The sequence below is a fragment of the Dermochelys coriacea genome, chromosome 6 (genome assembly GCF_009764565.3).
Source record: "Dermochelys coriacea isolate rDerCor1 chromosome 6, rDerCor1.pri.v4, whole genome shotgun sequence".
Classification (NCBI taxonomy): Eukaryota; Metazoa; Chordata; order Testudines; family Dermochelyidae; genus Dermochelys; species Dermochelys coriacea.
This window is the reverse complement of record NC_050073.1, coordinates 54,665,076-54,685,295: the sequence shown is the minus strand read 5'-3', so window position 1 is coordinate 54,685,295 and position 20,220 is coordinate 54,665,076. Positions and strand designations below refer to the sequence as shown.

The 20,220-nt window shown below is 53.7% G+C and overlaps 1 protein-coding gene across 24 annotated transcripts in view; it reads right to left on the bottom strand.

Moving 5' to 3' along the window:
* Window positions 1-20,220, bottom strand: part of DGKZ (diacylglycerol kinase zeta) — a 104,927-nt gene that overhangs the window by 22,465 nt on the left and 62,242 nt on the right. For 8 of the 24 annotated variants that reach the window (XM_043515635.1, XM_043515633.1, XM_043515636.1 and 5 more), the window contains 19 exons: window positions 14,932-15,040; window positions 13,751-13,846; window positions 11,938-12,015; window positions 11,523-11,579; window positions 8,532-8,600; window positions 8,008-8,079; window positions 7,550-7,666; window positions 7,390-7,461; window positions 6,897-6,992; window positions 6,525-6,607; window positions 5,866-5,926; window positions 4,903-5,016; window positions 4,232-4,372; window positions 3,426-3,504; window positions 2,909-2,964; window positions 1,900-1,962; window positions 1,553-1,626; window positions 1,329-1,440; window positions 503-702 (listed from right to left, as the gene is read on the bottom strand). In XM_043515635.1, the coding sequence (XP_043371570.1) occupies window positions 503-702; window positions 1,329-1,440; window positions 1,553-1,626; window positions 1,900-1,962; window positions 2,909-2,964; window positions 3,426-3,504; window positions 4,232-4,372; window positions 4,903-5,016; window positions 5,866-5,926; window positions 6,525-6,607; window positions 6,897-6,992; window positions 7,390-7,461; window positions 7,550-7,666; window positions 8,008-8,079; window positions 8,532-8,600; window positions 11,523-11,579; window positions 11,938-12,015; window positions 13,751-13,846; window positions 14,932-15,040 (1,749 nt within the window). Of the gene's footprint in view, window positions 1-502; window positions 703-1,301; window positions 1,441-1,552; window positions 1,627-1,899; window positions 1,963-2,908; window positions 2,965-3,425; window positions 3,505-4,231; window positions 4,373-4,902; window positions 5,017-5,865; window positions 5,927-6,524; window positions 6,608-6,896; window positions 6,993-7,389; window positions 7,462-7,549; window positions 7,667-8,007; window positions 8,080-8,531; window positions 8,601-11,522; window positions 11,580-11,937; window positions 12,016-13,750; window positions 13,847-14,931; window positions 15,041-16,919; window positions 17,798-20,220 lie in introns of all 24 variants that reach the window. The other 16 variants (XM_043515632.1, XM_038405204.2, XM_038405208.2 and 13 more) reach the window with 9 other exon arrangements.

The window sequence follows — 20,220 nt, the reverse complement described above, 5'->3', positions numbered from 1 at the left end:
AGGAAGCTAGGCAAGAGCACTGTCTTAGGGAGCTCCCAGCTATCCAGTACTTGTCTCTCCCAGCAAGTGGTGCCGTAAGCAGAATGGGAGGAGCACTGGTATGGCAGGCTAGGGACATGGGGTGACGTGCCCAGCCACTCCAGTACTTGACTCCCACAGGGAGTGGTGCTGCGGGCAGTGTGGCAGAACTCCTTGTTAACCCAGTCCCAGCAGCAGGTGACAACAGTTAAAGGCTTCATTTTCTGCACCGGATGTCTGCCATAACTCAAGCCTCCTTTCACTTTCCTTCCAGTGTTGCCCAGAAATCCTTTGGAAGGCTCCCTGCTCACGCCTCTTGGAGGCGACTGTGAAGCATGAAGAGCCGGGAGAGGCCACCCAGGATAAATGGGTGAATAATGCCCTCTTGGATTGGTACCACCCCCATGCCCTGAGGAACCGACCCAGATTGGACAAGTTGCTGGGTTTGGGGCACCCAAGGTTGCCTTAAGCCAGGTGAACGTACTCATTGAGCAGAGGCATGGAGTTGCGTCGCTTGGTCTTCTGCACCATATTGGCCTGGTTGCGCAGAGAGATGTGAATACAGGAGGCTGCCAGCTTGCATGGCTCCCCATCCACCTGCATAGGAATGGCCTTGGACGTGGTGAGCATCACTTCCCGGCACTGGTGCAGCCGCTCTCCATGTCCACCCACCTGCAAGGCAGCCTGCAAACAAAACCAGGGTTACAGCGGGGCTGCCTATGGCGGAAAGGCTCACGGGCCATACCTCAGAGCAGCAGCATCCAACACCGAGTGGAGTCACAAGCCAACTGAGCTTGGAGGGGCTCAGCTCAGTCCCCCAGCAGAAGGAATCCACAAAGACCAGCACACGCTGGAGTCCTCATAGGTGTCTGGAGGAGGCCCTGGGTGCGGAGGCAGGTGAGAGGATGCAGAGGCACCCAAAGACCCCAGCAAACAAGGCTTATGGTGTTTGAGTTCTCTCCCACCACTAGCCACTCAGGCACAGGGTGCAGGCTGGTGAGCGTTCTAGGGAGGGCTGCTCTGCTGTCCTGCATACAAGGGCTCCACTGTTCCTGGCAGAGGTCCCCCCAAGCTATACCTGGGGGTGCACCTCCAGGGTCCTGCTCCTGACTACACTGAGCCATGCTGTCTGCAGACTGGAAGGTCCCACTGGCTCAGAGGATGGGTACTGCCAGGAGCTCTCAGGCACAGCTGGATTTCAAGTCAAGGTTGCAGGGTCGGGAACTGTGGTGGGGGGCAGGTAGGGTGCAAGGCAACAGGGCCAGAACCTGCAACTCCCTTGCCTGCTGCCAGTGGCTGAGCTGATTTACCAGGGATGTCATGGTGAAGCCGATGACCTCAATGCAGCCATCGTCATGGCGCTGGGGCTCGAAGTCGTGGTGCTCCCCAGGGTTGCCCCAGGGCATGGTGCCCGCGCAGTACCTGCGGAGACAACGGGAGCAGAGTACCACCTGGGACCAATGGGCGGGCTCCTCAAACACACCAGGCAGGGATCGCAGGCTGCTCAGCATCCAGGGGTGCAGGAGCCACTCACCTTGGAATGTTCAGAAAGACAAGGCACTGGGGCTTCAGGTCCTGGATCTTGGGGGTCAGGTCTGTCCCGTCGCACTGAAAACAGACAAACAGACAGTCAGACACGTAGGCTGGCTGAAGGAGAGGGGCCCAGCCCAGCCCTAGTACTCTGGGGGGAACGAACTCCCCGTTGCCTTCCGAGTGGGAGTTGTCGCCCTGCAGCACCAGAGGAATGTCCCTCGTAGCGCAAAAGCTGCCTCAGCCGTTGTGGTACCAGTTACTGTTACCCCTAAAGGAATGATGCCCCGGATTCACCAATCCCCACCGCTCCCAGGGAATGATCTCAGCCCCTCCTCTCCAGACACTCACCACCACTTTGACGTGCTTCGCTAAGTCTTTGGAGCTGCCCGTGAGAAAGTCAGAAAACGCTGTCTGCCAACACAAGAGACGAGGTCAGTGCCAGGAGACCGTGTCCCTGAGTAGCAGCTGGATCGCATGGACCCTTCATGCTTTACTGAGTCTCAAGTCAAGCCCCCGAGATTGGGCAAATCCTCTTCCAGGCCTCACTGCACCTTTGGCAGATTCCCCCTCCTGGTACAGGGCTGCAGATGCACCTCACTCCTGACCTGACGCACCCCATGATAACCCAGCTCTGACAATGGACTTCTGTCCTAACTTGCAGCCCCCCCGTGTCCAGGCTGGGCCTCCAGGAGCAGCTGTGATCTAGGGCTAGGGCACCTCCTTCTCCAGGTGGGATGCTGTACTCGGGGCACGGAATGCAAATTCATTCTCTGGCTGTGCGAAAATATGGCCAAACAAAAGTTATTGGGCCCAATAGAGGAGCAAGACACCAGCCTCCTCAGTGCAAGGCAGTTCTGAGAGGGCATGAAACAATATGACATGCAATCTAGGGTAATACAGCTAATCCCCCAAACCCAGATCCTCAATGGGAGGGACAGCTCTGGGAAGCAGAAGCAGCCAAGACTCAAGGGGAAGAGAAAAATTAGCCAGGGGTCTGCGCTGCGATAGGGTTTTACAAAGGCTAATGCAACCTGGGGACTGCATATGCAGAGACCTCATCCCAGGGCAGGGAGCGGATAATCACCCTCTAATACAGGTCTGGGGAGGTCCAGACTGGGACACTATGTTTGGTCCCAGGCCCCTCAGTACAAGAAAGCTAGTGGGAGAAGTTCAGAGAAGAGCTAAAACAATATCATGGGGCTAAAGGAACAGATTGATGGGGAGATTAAAAGAGCTGAGTCCTGATAGTTCAGACACCCCGTTTGTAGCTACCCAGAGAAAGCAGCTTTGGAAATCTCTAAGAGTAGCTGGAGCTTAGACAGACAGCGCTTGTCTCCAAGGAGACCCACACACTTACCCCAGCATAGAACATTTTATTCCGAAACCGGCTATTAAATTTCTCTGGATTGGCCTCTAGGGAAAGAGGAGAGGGAAAAAAAAAAAAAAAAAAAAAAAAGGACAGACGTTAGTGTCACTCACTCACTGCCAGGAGCAACTCAGCTGCCTGTCGCCCCAGCCTCACCTCACTCTCCCAGGCTTGCAAACCAGCCTCCCCAGCTGCCCCCTCACACTCCTCAGTTTCTTCCTCCCTGTCCCATTCACTCGCAATTCTCTGCAGCTTCCTCTCCCCTATCTGGTTGTTCCCACCCTCTTCCTGGTCAGTTCCCCCCACCCTCTCCCCAGCTGGTTCTCTCTCTGCCATCTCCCTACCACGAAGTGTTTCAATTGACCAAGCTGGGGGTACCTCCAGGTTATAAACCTGCTTCCCCCTTGCTCACCCCTCCCTCTAAATCCCAAGAATCTTTCACTCTGCAGCCCAGCCCCGCAGCTCTGTACAGAGAGCACCAGACAGCCCTACTCCAGCTCCCACCTACCTCGAGATTCGTGGAACTCCAGTGTCACACGAGCATCAAAGCCGAGGCTGAAATAGTTATTGAAGACATCGAGGGGAAGCTGAAAAGGGAAAAGGAGGAGGCTGAGGCTGGGAACTGTGGTGCCCAGACATGGGGCTAGGAATGTAGAGTTACTGCAAAGGAGAGACCACACTTCACTAGCCATATACTGGGGCCGCTGCCAGCAGAGGGAGGCGGAGGGAGTAACTGAGACAGAGGCGGCTATTGGCCTGAAAGAGGGATACACTGAGGGAGACGGAATAGCCCTTTCTGTTGCCCTGCAATGTGGATGCAGTGTCCAGCCCAGATCAGCACCTAGGGTGGAACAGAGTGGCAAATGCAGTGCAGCAGATGCTTTCTCTGTGCCAAATGCACCAGGGGTTGGGGCCTGTTTCCCCAGGAACCTTCAGGATCTCCAGAGAGAGTTTTCCAGAGAAGTAGGGATGTCTCCTCTCCACCAAACCCCATTCCAGCTGCTCAGTCCCCCTTCTTACAGGGTCACTGCTGGCTCACCGAGCAGTCAGACCACCTCTGTTCCCTGAGACGCTTGCTATTCTCGGGGTCTCTGCACCAAAGGAATGGTTGCAATCCTCCAAGCCTCTTCCAGACCTGCACCTTTGGGCCAGTTCTGATTGCCACTAGTCCATGGGGCAGCTTCTCCCAGATGGGAGGCAGGGAGCGGCCCCTGAGCCATGAGGAGAGAAAGCGGAAACAGGAAAGAAAACACTCCCATAGGAGCAGAGTGCTTCCTGAGCTGGGGATAGATGGAGAAGCGCTGTGTCTCTCACCTTGTCTGTGGCTGTCTCGTCCTTTTCCTCAGGGTTCACCTCGGAGTTTGGCTCCACCTGGAGATTCCAGCGGTCAAGCTGCACAATGTTTCCCTCCTCCACATGAGAGAGGATCTTTGACAAGGGCTCATCAGTGTAACCCTATGGGCCAAAGTGGAGCTCAGTGAGCCGCCCAACCTGACTCCCCTAACCAGAGGCTGGGGGGGGGGTGAGGGGGCTGCCAGGTGCCCCAAAGCAAAGAGTGGGGAGAACACAGGGTACACAGGGCCGGGATTGTCACTGTGTAACCTACAGCCTAAGAGGCTCTATCTCTGTGACTGGGGGTGCTTTCCACAGTGACTCCCAGCCCACCACAGCGGCTTGCCAGGTGGCACAATTAGTTACTTCTTCCAACGGGGTGGATTCCTGGCAGCGCATGGAGCGCTAGTGGGAAAGCTCCCCACGCCAGAGAAAAGAGCTCAGCTCCCCACCCACAACCCTGAACCCGGGGGCTTAGCTCCCCTTCCCCCACACACCAAACCTCTGTCCTGCCATCACAGCTCAGGTCCCTCCTCCACTCCAACCACCTGTGCCCAAGCTCAGGAGCCAATAGTACCAGAGAGCAGGGCCCTATGAGAGCCCCCCGCCCAGGCAAATACCCTTCTCCGCCCCCTCCCCCCTGAGACACTTACCCCGCCCCAGTTCAGAGTCCTGGCCAGGTCATTCCCTGTCCCCAGAGGGAGGATGGCTACAGGAGGAGGGGGATTCAGACGTAACTGGTCCAGGATGGAGAGGATCCACCCCACCTGGCCAAACAGGACAGACACCAAAGAAGCAGATGGTTACTTCAGAGCCCTATGAGGTGATCAGCTTGAGGGGGTAGAGAATGTTACCAACAGCCAGAGAGGAGGAGGACATGGAGACTGGCGCCCCCCGCCCCCACTCCCCAGCCATTACAGGAGATGCTCAGCCAACAACCATCAATGCTCCAGACAGAAGGGACAAACCCCATCTTTCGACCCAATGTTCTGGGGAAATACCTGCCCCACCCCAAATGGTAAGTGAGTGAGGTTCCCCAGAGGTGACATCTCATGCAGTTCACAGCATGTTGGTGCCCTAGTACGTGTTAATGCCCCTGTACAGTGGATTCTAGGAGAATCCTACTGCTGTTTGCCCCAAAGGCTGATCAGCCCCTTTCTATACCTAACCTACACTGGGAGCGAGAGAGTTAATCTTCCAGGAGTGCTGCAGACAGAGCTTAGATGGGGGAAGCCTGAACTCACTCTAGCTCTCAAACTTTGCCCAGCTGAGGGCTGCGCCAGCAGCTCATCAGGAGCTCAAGGGCGGCACCTAAATGACATCTAAAGACCATTACAGCCGCCCTCATCTCTAGTATGGAGACGTAGCCCACAAAGACTACTGGCCCCAGCATACCATGCAGCTAGCTTCTGAGATGAAGATGGAGTATGGCAAGCTGGGACCTGTAGTCACTAGGGGCTGTGAGCCACATTATAGAACTTGGGGGACCAATTTTGCCCACTTCTGGATTAGAGAAAGGAAGCCGCCGCCACCACCTCTCCTGGAAGGGCAAGGGGTTTGGATAAAGGCACTAGCCACATCCCTTGATAACTCAGTGAGAGGTCAGGGTCACTCACCGTGCCATCCCCCCCGCACGCCAGGATCCGCAGGTTGTGCACTTTCCGATACATCTCCAGCCTGCAGGGAAGCAGAAAGCGGAGGGAATCAAGGAAAGGTGGGAGAATCACCGAGACACTTGAAGCTGGGACTGCACTGGCCAGTGTTTACAATGGGTTCCTCTCTCAGGCTGTCTATTGGAGGAGTCACAATCCTGGACACCCTACAGCCTCATGGCATTTGACACACTGTAATGAGTTTATTTTCACAGGCCCCTGGAAAAGAAAGCCAGGATCTTTATCCCCATTGTACAGATGGAGAGATGCTGGTATAGAGAGGGAATGGGACTGGCCCCAAGTCACAGAACAGGCTAGTGATAGAGCTGGGAATAGAACCCAGGAGTCCTGGCTCCCAGCCCTGTGCCTTAACCATTTGGCCATCCTTCCTCCTGGAAACATAAGGGAGCCAGGACTGACTGGGAAGTGAAATGGGATCAGTCCCCAGAGACACGTCCCAGGCTTTGAACCTGCAATGGGTGTCCAGTCACACAGCTCTTCCCAAGGGCCTTTCCTAGAGCCTCAGTCCCTCACTAGTGGCCAGCTGGAAGAGAAGAGGCCAAGGCTGCTACTGGGGGAGACAGTGAGAGAAGGGGGATGGGGCTCCTTGAGTCAGTACTCACGCCTCTTTGGGGCCGCCCTGGCTGAGGTCAAAGACTTGCCGTGGATTGAGAAACCATATGAAGGACTGGATGATCTTGGCTCCCTAAAAGGATGAAATACTTCAGGAAATAGGATACAGAGAATCCCAATGGTGGGAGGGGGAAGATGGGGAGGAAGCAGGGTCTTAGACAGAGGTGATGGGAATCTGTAGTCCTGGACAGTCAGGCAAGGCCTGGCCTCAAGAGGAGATGCCAGGGAGTAAGCTGGCATCACACTGCCTGCTTCTGTATTTGCAGCTGAGATATCACCGAACATGCTGGATTCTCAGCATTTGGGATGCGAGGCCTCTATGGAGCTGGCTATCCAGAAACTTGTCAGAAAAATGTCCCTACCTGATTCCCACCACTCTTGGGGTTCACAAACACCAGCAGGGGCTTCATGAGTGGGGCTGGAGTAGGCTTGATGACAAAGGGTTTCCATCGCCCCTCCTGCAAGAGACACCACACCACCATCAACAAACATGGGAAACACAAGCTCTTGCCTGCAACTGAAATTTAAAGTCACTAAAGTCTGAAATGGAGACAAAATACTGAGCTAAATACGGAGACAAAAATACCCAGCTACCCCAAGGGCCCTAGCAATGGGATCTACCCTTCCAGCTCCAGTGGGAGTGGGATCCACATGCCAGCCTTTCTGTTCTCTTTTTAAACACCCCTCTGAGATATCTTACAATTGCAAATGACCCTCATAACCCAGCACCTTCCCTCCACCTCATTTTTCTCTGCTTCATGTCTCAGACCATACCCTGTGACCAGCAATCTTCCTTCTCCAACTCCCATTCTCCTGCCCACCAATTCCCAGTCAACACAGGCCTCATTCACTGACCTCCGCCCCCTTTTTGCTGGATTTTCGCTTGAACGACGTCCTCTTCTTTTTCTTACTGGACTTCAGTGGATTCTAGCAAAGGAGAAAAACCACATCACCAGCTGCCAGTCGAGCAGGAGTTGCTGATTAAACAGAAGTGAAGCCTGAGGGAGCAACTCACCTGGGGGCGCCGGACCCGCAGAATCCAGGTCGGCGGGATGACAACAGCAGCATGAGCCCCCAGCGAGCACGGCTCTTCGATGCATTGCAGCATGAAGCATGACACCTTACTGTGATACTATGAGAGAGAGAGAACGCAGCACTCGCTTGCTGAAGCCTGGCCTGGGGAGCCCAGCTCTGAACACACACAGCACACCTGCCCCCAACAGGGGGTGCTGTAGGAAATGTGTCAGGAGCCTAACAATGTGAGGGCTCCCAACAGGAGGCATTGCACGGAAAGGGTGGGAATTCTGGCTGCGAGAGGCACTCCCAGGTACTCCAATCCCAGCCTCTCCCGGTAAGAGGTGCTGCAGGGTATGGGGCAGGAGCAGCAGCTGTGGGGAGCTCGCAGTTTGCACTAGAACGTACTTGGCCATCAGAAGTCATTAGGCCATTAACTCAGGGTAGGGCTGCACTCACCGCTTGCTTACACCAGGAACAGCTGATGGCTACAATCTCCTTGCTGTGAAAGGCAAACTTCTGCTGGAAACCCTGCGGAGGGAAGGAGGCGGGTCATGAAGCTCCTGATAACTCTCCGCAGTGCAGCGAGGGGCCCATAGGAAGGGGAACAGCAGCTCCCCAGCTATGGAAGATGTTAGCCACTAGAGTCCTTCTGCAGCCAGTGAAGCTCAGGTCTCAGTCGGACAGTTCCCCACCCACAGCCCTGGCATGAGAGAATTGAGCATGCTTGGGACAAGCATCTCCAGAACCAAGGGCAAAGGAGATCAGTTTGTGCGGAAATCCTATGACTGGATGAATGTAGGGATCGACAGAGATATCTGTGCTGCCAGTAGGCAGCAATATAGAGAATACAGGATCACTGGCTGTGAGGGGGCTGTCCCCTCCCAGCAGGGTTGTGCTCCAAGTGGTTCCTCTCTGTGTTCCCCAAACCTATCACCTTCTCCTTCCCCGCCTAACCTTGGATTTTTTTCAGCCCTTCTCACCTTTCCACACTGCCGGCACTTCCCTTCCTGGCGTCTCCGGTGCACCCAGTGATGCCGGACAACTATGGGCTAAACAGAAACACAAGGGCCAGGTTCAAAGAGAACGCAGAGAAAGGTATGGAAATGATCCTGTTTGCACACTCCTTGGCTGGGACCCACAGGGCCTGGCCTCTTCTCTGGCCCATATGGAATGGAATCCTCCTTTGCAGTCTCTTTAGCGCTGAGAGGACACTGCAGAAGCCCCTGGGAACATCTAAGCCCAGACACCGGAGAGATTCAGAAGCACGAGCACTCAGCTCTGGGAGAGGCCAAGGAGATGAGAGCCCAGACCACAGGGTACCTGGCTGAGATGTTAGGTGCCTTATCCCCCAGTGCTGCTCTCAACAACCCCCAGGAGAAACCCATGTGGGGAGGGGAGAAGCAAGTTTACGTCATGAGAAAGGAACCTCCACCAGGCTTGGTTGAAAATGCTGGAGAGAACTGTGGGCAAGATGAGCTGCTTTAGACAAGAGAGTAACTTGTTCATTATATTTAGTGTCTAGAAATTTTGTGATTTTGTATTATACCTAAGCATTTGTTTCCAATATTCTGTCACCTGTCTCTCTGCTCTTTGAAAATAAACGTATTCTTGTTTTCACTGGGAATACTTGTAAGTGCTGTGTATTTAGAAGAGCTGTGTAGTCAGCCTTGGGATAGCAGGCCTAGTAATTCTGTGAGCGTCCAGTGGAGCAGGGGCTGGACTCTACAGTGGATGCTCAGAGGACAGGGAGGTTGGGGTGTGCCTATTGCTAACCTGCAGAGAGAAAATGAGGCCGGCAGAAGCTTGGAGGGGAGTGTTTGTGTTGCTAGAGCCTGGTGGAGACAGAGAGCTGACACACCACAGGCACAGACAAGACTGCCTCACAGCCCTGGGTACCCCAGGAAGTGTCACAATTATGACGAATAATCAGAAAAAGAAATGCTGTGAATCCACGCTGCTTCCCCCATGGCAAACCATTTCTCTGCCACAGGCCTAATGGAAAACAGATGCCCCACCTCATGGTCACAGCAGACACACCTGCGGCTCTGAACACAGATGATGAAGGCAAAGAGCTGAAATTGCTGAGCTCCAGACCACAGCAGTCACTGAGGAGAGAAATTAAGTTCCTCCGAACTCCTTCTGCTCACCTGGTTCTCCCAGCCCTCCAACTTAATCATGAGTGGAGCTAAATCCATGTAATGTCAGCCAGCCAGCAGGTCCTGTCTGAACTGGCACCTCCTCACACTGGCAACGACAGGTGCAGGATCATTCAAACATAGCCATTTTCTCTGTGCCCGAGTCTGGGAGCCCCGTGGGGCAGGGGCAGCTCGTTCTGTGACAGGGGACAGCCAAGCACAGTGCCGGTCCCTAACCGCTACGGGGATGGCACGTCCACCCTCCCCAGCCAGGGGAGTAATATTAGGGAGCGATGGGAGGAGGCAGCAGTACATTTCCCTCACCTTGTACTGGGCGATGAGGAAGGGAAGAGGTGCATCTGTTTAAATCTTCTCTTCCCCCCAATTTTAAACCTCCACCTGGAGGGGAGAAGGAAGGCACATAGGGTGGGGAGCACAGGGGAGTCTGAGTTTGCTGCTTAGTCCAAGAGCACTCTCTGCCCCCCCTTGCTGCTGAACAGCTGCTGTCCACATGTCCACAGGTTTGTTTATTCTTTCTTCTCTAGGTTCTGTTTCCTATTGTACAGCAGTGGGAATGATGAATTCTGGAGGGCGCTTTCCTTATAGCACAGTCAGGGTCTGGGATCTAACCCCTATTTCCTGGTTAAAGCTGGTAAGGTAAGTTTGAGGGATAAGAGACCCCAGATACCATACTGATGGGCACCTTGGAAACAGATTGGATTAGGTTCTCTATGGAGACCGCAGAGGAGAGATCCTCGGATGCTTCTAATCTAAAAGCTAGTGCAGTACCTGTTCAGGTGAATCCCAGGTGTGGCCCATGGAGACCCCTGGCCTGTGTCCTACCAAAAGCTCCTCTAGACATGTCTGCTAGTTTGGAACTGCCTTAGGACTAGTTTGTGTAGATACTCTCCAGTTCCCTCCACCCCTACCTTTCAGCACCATGGAGAGCTCCACATCCCTAGGGAAGGCAGAGGGTGCTGTTGCTGGTCACACCCCTGCAGCACAGAGGTTTGCAGGAGAGCTCCTGAGGGGGCATTACCTCAGTGCTAGGCAGCCATTTACTCCTTCCTGGAAGGCACTGTAGTGCACACCGGAGAGATGGCAGCAATGGGCACCACAGGGAAAATGGTTTAAAGTGCTAGAGTGCATATTTAACCTGGCCTGTATACAGCCATGCAGTACAGACTATGTAGGGGCAATCCTGCCCTGTCTGGGAGAAATGAAGTGGATCGGACCTGACATACACCAGAGTCCCCACAGGTAAGGGGTGCACAGGGGTTAACCAGGGTCAAGTTCACATACTGTGGCAATAGGTGCAGCTAACCTGGGCTGGGCCATAAAGCAAAAACCCAGCTCTTCTCCCCAAACTCCACACACAAAACTTTCCAGGAGGCCTGCAAAAGTTCAACTGTTCTTTCATTCTCTCAGGGCCAGCACCACATGGGCTGAAATTCCTCCGGGGAAAGGCTTGCCTTGACGTGTCTTTGGCACAGCCTGGCAGGCCCAGGAGGTTCTGAGAATGCAGATCAACAGCTGACTGACCAGAAGCGGATCTTCCTATGAATCATTTGAGATTCACTCCACACTAGCACCAATCCCGTGCAGGTGCATTTCAAATAAATGCCCCACCGGATGGGTGACCACGTTCAGAGGTTTCATAAGCAGCACAGACTCAGGGGCTCCTGCCACACTTGAAAATGCCCAGACTTTCTGCTGCTTTCACAACAAACCCAGCTAAGCCTTTTCCTCGGCACCATGAGCCCTCTGCCACCAAACTAGAAGGGGACGGGACTTTGTCCTGGCAAACACAGCAAGCAGTCCAGCTGAGTCTCTCACCTCTCGAATGTTCCTTGATCCCGACTCCCTGAAGGAAGGTTTGCAGCGGAAATTTATCTGCAGATTTAAACACACACAAGAGAAGCATCAATAAAACCATCTGATAAAGGAAACCTACTGGAGTCGAGTTCAGTGTGGCAGGCTTGGGAGCTTCCTGGGACATTTGGTGCATATCTGGGATCCTCATCCAACCCCCTACCCGAGGAACAATTCACCAGCCCTTGGGGCTAAAATGCCAGGAGATCTGCTTAAATTCTGTTTCCTCACTAATGTCCCCTCAGGAGGCACCTGCCTGTCATGACAATGGTTAACCAAAGCACATGGGGCACAATGCTGGACCCATGCTGAATGTTGCCCAGGTAAGGGGTAACCAGCTCGTCAGGCCCAGGAGCAGCCTATGTTGGGCTTTACTCACTTTCTCCAGCTGTTCTATGCAGGGCGTATGCACTACGATTTTGCAGGCTGCACACTTGCGTCTGGTCAGAGGTTTCTGCTGAAAAAGGGAAAAGCCCTTATGTTAACATCAGTATTTATTTAGACTCAGGAAGCCTTGGAGCGCCACTCACTCCTCCTCCACTCCCAGCCGGGCACTCCTGAGAGCGAGCAGCTCAGTACTCTGCAGGATGGGAAGCCATAAAGAACAAATATACCCTTAGGATCACCGCATGTAAAAGCCTTGTCCCTTGATCTGAATGCCTCACCCCCAGCCTGCCTCAGCTCTGCCCTGGGGCAAGAGGCGAAGGCACTCTCCATTGGCCAATCAGTCCTCAATCTCTTCTGACACTGGCACCAGGCAGCCAATCACTGCCATCTGTGGCGGTTTTGGTGCTGCCCATCAGACTGAGACCCCAAGCTCATTTCACCCAGACCAACGAACAGCCATTGGATGGGCACCATCCTCAGGCCCCAGCACTAACAGCTGGATGCAACCTGCACTTAGAGGGGGATGGCTGCAGTGTCTCTGAGGGCATTGCCCCTATGGGCGACCCAGCCTGCAGTCACGTAATTGCAGGGCTTGGGCTTCCATTTCTTGGTCCTTCCTTTTATTGCAAGATCCTTCCTGGAAAATTCTGGAATTAACTTCTCTCTTGGGGCATCTGGGGTCACAACACCCCCTCACAGAAACTCTGTAGCAACTCAGTCAGCTGGATAATAGCCACAGAGATATCCAGAGGCCTTGGCGCCTGCTGCCAGCTCAGATGCAGCAACTTTTCAGACTCAAAGCAGCATTAGCAGCAGGCAGAGTCTGGAGCAGAACATTTTCCATCTCCCTCATTGGCCCCACAAGTGTTAACCCCTTCTTTGTTGGACTCCAGAATGCCTGAGAACTTCCACTGGGGTTCTCTCAACAGATTTTTTGGTGGGCTCAGAGTGCAGCCACCAACTCTTGCTGGTGGCTGCTCTGACAATTTTTCCTAAAATAATTGCTCAACTTTAGGAAAAACCAATAAATATGCAAATACACATGTCCAAATCATCGTAATTTATTTATGTAGGTTTTTTTTTTGCAGACTCAATAAATAATAATAATAATGTATACTTGTCTCTATTCTTTATAAACAGAACAAATAAATAAGGTGCTTTGCATGTTCTTGTCTTTTTTCTTTTACATTTCTGGTTGCTTTTGGGGAGGAGGGGACTGACTAGCTAGGAAGTCTGCTATGAAAAGTGATATTAACAAATATACAAATATCACTTTTCACAACAGACTTACTCAGCCCCAGCAAGCCTAGGGACAAATTAAGCCCTGGATAGGAAGGTGGGTACAGAGCCAGCAGGGGCCAGAGGTGATGACGAGGGCTAAGCTTGGGACTAGAGCCTGCCACTGCGCAGTCAGGGAACGGAGACTCAAGCCTCAAGCCCAGAGGATGGAGCCTGAAGCCATGTGGGTGGAGCCTGCCACCAGCCACCCCATGACTGGAGCCTGACCCCACCACCCCCGGGAAAGCGGGTAATTCACATTGGCTGTCTGCTCCTCCAGCTTGTGTCTTCCCAGAGGGGGAAAAGGCTCAACCACTGATGGCAGCCCTAGGAGAGGAGCTGCTACTCTCTCCGCCCCCGCCCACCAATCAGGCTGTGGCTGCAAAAAAAGACCATGGTGGCCGCATTTGAGAAATTCCAGGCTATTGAGTGCAGAAAGGGATACCCAGGTTTTTCCACTAGGTGGCACAGCAGTCTTGTTCATAGACCAAGCCGAGCTGACGAAGGGGTCACTGTGCCTGACTTACCAGCATCTTGGCCATACAGTTCTGTTCCCCTACGTAGCAGAAATCCCCAGAGCCGCTCGTCTCAAACCAGATGTGCTCCCCGTAGATTGCAGTTTCCTGGAAGGCACATGAGATACGTTGCACTTCTCCAATGGGCCACAAGAGTTCCCACACTGCCTAGCCTTGGATCCCAACAGTCACCTCCAACATGATTAATATCCCAGACCCACAAATACATTGTGCTATATTACAGTCAGCTGAAGGGGGCCTATGGGGCACCCCGTGATCGCAGGCTGCACAGAGCCCCACTCTCCAGAGCGAGGGCACCTCCAGGAAACCTGCCCAAAGCTCCCACCGTGGCCCAGATCTGTCAGAAATGGAAAAGCACAGCCTGTAGGATATTATCCCATCTAGCTGTAAACAATGGGGCTGTCTGGGAGAGGATTCTCCTGGGCAAATTCACCTCATTGCTAGGGAGTTTTCCCGAGATTCAGCTTATATTTTCCCCTTACTTCCCGTCACATGCTCCGACCCAGTGTCCCATCCAGAGGTCTGCACCCTCACTCCGTTACTGGCAGACTGTCATGTCCCCACTCGCTCATTGCCGAGCTCAACTAGACGCCTCTCTCCTCACAGGTCAATCCTTTCAGCCCCCTGACTGTTCCTGCCCTTCACAGTGTTCCAGGTGAGAACCATCCTTTCTCAGCTTCCAAACACAAGGCCTCTGGGGATGAGGGGCCCAGAGCAGAAGGCACTATCCCAGCTAGGTCTCCCCACAGTTGTAGAGAGGGATTGTCCCCACCCTGCGCCAGGACGAAGCCTCTGAGGATGCAGCTCACAATGGGTTCAGCTTTGCCTGTGCAGAACAGGAGTTGGAGCAGAGGTGCTTGTGCATCTCTGACAAGGAGAGCAGTGCCTCCCACCACTCACTGAGTCTCCATTCCCAGGTGACGAATGGATGGCTGTGTGTAGCAGTGGGGAATGAGTGTGAATGCACTGTCCGTTTTCCCCAGCATCAAGGCGCTTTACCCAGCAACATCAGAAAGCACCAGCTGCTAGCCACAAGGCTACGTGTGTCAAAACAGGAGCCACCTGGTACAGCCTTATAGCCCTCCTCCTGGGAATGGCGACAACCCGAGTGCAGCTGTTGTAACATCAGAGAGTCCCCTCCCAAGCGCCAAGGAAAATGAAAGTCAACCTACACTCCAGTCCACAGTGCTGCGGATCTGCCTCTCTGATTCACTCTTCAGGGCTAGTGTGGGGTTCGGCTGGGCTACCATGTGCTGGAGGCTGGACTTGGCGATGGCTTTCCTGGAAGAAAGAGGGAGGGGTGGCTATAAAAAACAGGCAGGAACATGAATGCATGCAAGGCATCATGAGCCCTTCAGAAGGAAGGGAACGCTAAGGGGCGGCAGTGCATCGTTCAGTAGTATTCCGCCAAGCCAGAAACCCGAGCTGAGGTGGAATTCACTCTAATGACAGACTGGGCAATACCCACCCTCCCAGCATAGGCCATGAGGATGAGCCGGTGAAGTGTTCCCTGCAGTGGTGAGATATGGGGTCTCACAAGCCACACCTACACAATATGCCCCTCTAGCGGTGGCTGGGCCACAGAGTGGCTTGGGAGTCTGCTATAGCCCTTGAGCTACAGAGCTGGGTTTTGCCCAGGCAGTAGACGCTCATGTTTTTAGATCCAGAGGCCCCAGGGGTTGATGCCCCACTCAGGAGCGTCACATTACACACAAAGAGCTTCAGACTTGACCTGCTGGGAGTAGCCCCTCTTCCCAAAGAGGGTGAAGGTCACAAGGGTGGGGACTCTTTCCGAAGACATTGAGACATCCCAGAGATGCACCTTCTCACTTGAATGTCACAAATGAACAGAGAATCAAGAGCCAGCAGAAGTGGGGCGGAGTGCGGTGAGAGGTGGGGGAAGTAGCTTACGGCCCCAGCTCACAAGAGGCTCTCGCTGTCTCCAGGTCAACAGCCATTCACCTGGGACCGACCATCTCAGCAAAGATTTTGACTCCTCCCACCATGGCAGTGCCATTTCCAGTAGCTGCTCGGGCAAGGAGTCATGCAGCCTCTGAGCCCAGCAGCCACTGGAGCCGGGCAGAGCAAGCCAACTGGAGAAACTGGACACATCCTTCCCCCCATCCCAGAAACATCCCCTCTCTTCCAAAACCCCTCTCATGATCCCTTATTCACGCCTGCACCTGGCGCCAGCAGCTGAGAGAAGCCAGCAAGCACAGGGGGACTGCAAACAGCCTGAAAGCAAACTCAGCAGCCAGTCAGACACACACAGATGGACAAGAGGCTGAGTGGCCTTTGATCAGCAGCGAAGGAAATGGAGACACTGACTCCCTGGCCTCTCCTAGTCCACAAACATATTGAGCACATGGGTGGGAGCTGCAGCTAGGCCTGCCAGAGGGTACTATGCTAGCCCCTTCCCTCATCCTACCCTGAGGCCCTATGCAGACCCTCCAGCTCCCTCTCCCCACCCCCTCCACTTGCCCTGATCCAGAGGGGTTTGGGACTCAGATACTAAGATTCATAGATACTAAGGTCAGAAGGGACCATTCTGATCATCTAGTCCGACCTCCTGCAAAACGCAGGTCACAGAATCTCACCCACCCACTCCTACAAAAAAACCTCACCTATGTCTGAGCTATTGAAGTCCTCAAATCGTGGTTTAAAGACTTCAAGGAGCAGAGAAACCTCCCTCAAGTGACCCATGCCCCATGCTACAGAGGAAGGCGAAAAACCTCCAGGGCCTCTTCCAATCTGCCCTGGAGGAAAATTCCTTCCAGACCCCAAATATGGCGATCAGCTAAACCCTGAGCATATGGGCAAGATTCACCACCCAGATACTACAGAAAATTCTTTCCTGGGTAACTCAGATCCCATCCATCTAATATCCCATCTCAGGGGATTAGGCCTATTTACCCTGAATATTTAAAGATCAATTAATTACCAAAATCACATTATCCCATCATACCATCTCCATAAACTTATCGAGTAGAATCTTAAAGCCAGATAGATCTTTTGCCCATGCTCTCACCTTCCCTACCCCAAGCCAGACAAGTTAGATACCCTATGCCAATCTCTGCTCCCTTCAGTACTGCCCCAGCCATGGCCTGGACTATCCCTCTGAATCTCTCCTCTCCCCGCCACTTGGGAACACCATACATACAGCAGCCGGGGGCTCCAGGCTTTAGGGAAGGCACTGGCATAGTTGCCATAGGCAGGCTCCGTTCCCAAGCATTCATATATGGTTTCTGATGGCCGCCTGGCTCTAAGAGGAACCTTCCATCTTTTGGCAGCCAGCCGTGCTCTGCATGGTGGGAGCAGAGCACCTGGCCTGGGGCTCTCCCCCGAGAGCCGTGGCTGGCTGAGGCGTCGGTAATACCCCTGCAGTCCGCAGGCTGCCTTGCTGTACACAAACTCTGCAGGTAGGAGGTGGGCGGAGTGGTAGCGCAGGCAGCCTGGAGCTTGCAGGAAAGACCTCATGCTGATAGGGTGCAGGGCAGGGCGCCTGCTCCTGGGGGGAAGCTTGGCCTGCAGCTCACGCCGATCCAACCTGGCTCCTGAGGCGACAGTCTCCTCCCTGCCACAGCCCTCCTTTAGCTCCTCCCAGGGCGACTCGGATCCAGAGCCTTCGGCACAAGCCATCCGCCTCCCTTCCTCTGCCTTGCTCACTTGGATGAGGCTGGCCAGCAGCATGGAGGGGCCCATGAGTTGGGTATCAATGGTGCGCACTTGGCCCCCGCGCTTCTTCTGGACAGCAAACCTGGGGCTGAGGTGGGGCGGGGTGGTGCTGGAGCGTCGCCGGGGGCTCAGGTTGCCCTTGTCTGGGGAGCCCAGGCAGGAAATGCTCTGCAGCTGGGTACTGGACCTGCGGCGGCGCTGTGCCAGCAAGGCTGAGGGCATGCCCACCATGGAGCGCCGCCTGGCTTTGCCAGTGGGCACTGACACAACGCTGGCATGCTGGAAACCCAACGACGATACCTTCCTCCTGAAGTGCCTTTTAAAAAAGGTGTCCATAGTGACTGGGGGTGCCCCGAACAGTGGCTGTTAACACAGAAACCAGCAATTAAAGGGGGAGGTCTACAAGTCCCAGTCAGGGATGGGTACTACCAGTCTTTGCAGGGAAAAAGGATGCTATGAGGGAGTTCTGGGGGGACTCAAAGGGTACTGGTGCGAGGGACATCAGGGAGAAAGAGGAGGGGAGGGGGACACAGGGGAAGACTAACATGCGGTACTGTAGCCAGGAGACCTATACTGAATACTACAACATTAGAGGCCGATGCAGGGCAAGGAAACCCCTGTGCAAGGCAAAAAGGAGAAGTGGGATGGTGTGAAGCCTGAAGGGCTTGTCTGGTGGCTCAGGAGTTGGTCATGAGTGATGAGGCAGAACACCTGGATTTGGGGACTTCCCATACTGGACCAGCTGGCAGATCGGAGACAAGTCCCAACCCTGCACCTGAGGACAGCTAGAAGCAGTTCTCTCCATACAGGAGACATCAGCGTGGATTTGCAGCCAGCCTCTGCCTTCCAAGGCAGCTGGGAGTGGGAATGCTGTGGAGGTACCATAGTGAGCCCCACAGAGGGGTATACAACATTGCTCCCTACCTGCCAATATACAGAGCCCCTCAAGGATGCTCCAATTTCACCCCCCTTCCTGAGGTTGGGTATGATCTGGCCTCCATCTGGGTTACAGGGTCCCCGCAGAGATGAGTGCCATCCATTCTGCCTGGGGAGGGAGCAGAGCTAGGACCAAACCAAAGAGGCAAGGCTCCAGTACCATGGTCCAGTTCTGCAGTTGCAGACTGAAGATCCCAGCCCTTCCACTGAACAGTGAATGGATTCTAAGCCCCCACTCGTCTTGACTACTAAAAAAAGTGCATGTCTGATGGTGCTGGAAAAGGACATAAGCAGGAAGGAATCTGCACAAGGGGACCCTAACTCCAACCCAGTCTCCTGGTTAATAAAAGCAGAACAGTGTATGCTCTTGCAGCAGCCTTCTACAGAGTGAGACCCACAGAACCCTCTTGTGTACAGGACTCCAACCTCAGACCTAATCGAGCAGAGTCACAGACATCCCTGGGGAGTCTGGGCCTGAGTGCAAACTCAGTCCACCACTTGCTGGTTAAAAGGACACCCGTGGGCAATTGTGCAATGATGGAGCACCTCAGTGAGAGTCACAGTGCCACTCTGCAGACAAGTGCTTTTCTTTGGCCCGGTCTACGATTAAAGTTTTCTCCATGTAGCTGTGAAAAATTCCTGTCCCTGAGCACTATAACCATACCAACCCACCCCCAGTGCAGATGCTCTAAGGTCAATGGAAGAACACTTCTGTGGCCCTAGCCACCGCCACTCAGGGAGGTGGTTTACCTATAGTGCCAGAAAGACCCCTTCAGTTGCTCTAAGTGTCTACACTATGGCACTACAGCAACAAAGGTACAGCACCATAGCTGTGCTGCTGTAGCGCCTGCAGTGTAGGCATGGCCTTAAAGAGATGCAGCCACAAAACACCACTCGTCCCTTGGGTTAGGAACCAAGCACCTAATGCACTTGTCCCCACTGAGATGGTTTCTGTGCCTTTCCCAGCATGCTGAGCTGGGCAGCGTTACTCTCTGCTACTAGTTCCCTCTGTATCCCGCTTCCATCACCGTGGGAGCTGGCTCCTGAGGCTCCCTCTCTTGTGCTCTAGTTCTCCCTTTCTATGTCTCAGTGACTAGCCCAGACTGCTACTGATCTCCTGATTCCCAGCACTGGAGGGAGTTGAAGGATCTCACTGTTTAAACGCAAATGCCCTGACAGCACTGAGTTTACAGCCAGTTCCTAGAACCATTTCTCTGCAGAGAACTTTATTTAAAAAATAGAACAGACATTTTAAAGCCAAGTGTAAACGCTGGACTTAGCTCTGCTGAGAGCCGATTCCCTTTAAACCAAACTGACATTCGCCTACATTCTCACTTGAGGATGAGGTAACATGCTGAGCATGGCGCAGGATGCTTTCAGTGCAGGTATCTGGGAGCTCCCTCCTCCAGTATTTCCCATAGTCTGCAGGAGAACAGTCTGTGCACATCCCAAGGGTGTGTGAAGACAGCTCCCTTCAGGGAGATCTTGGGAAGATGCGCCTCTTTGCCCATTACTCAATTTCCTCCCTCTCCTGCCATCCCCATCAAGTTTTCTACTCGTAAATTCTAAGCGCTGACATTTCAGACATTACTGAATTCTAGACATATCAGATCTCAGCACTCAGAGTTTACAAGTAGAAACTAACAGTAAATGTAGGGCAGAAGGTGCCTGACTAGGACTTGGAGAATAGAGACTGGCTAAGAGACTTGGAGCAGGGCTGGGAAAATAATCGTATCTGCTCAAAACCTCACTCTTCTGCTGGAGAGAGCTTTAAATGACTCTCAAGCTCTCTCTGCCCAGTACTGTCAGGTTGCCAAGATACTGCAGCTGCAGGAGAAAAGCTTTGAACA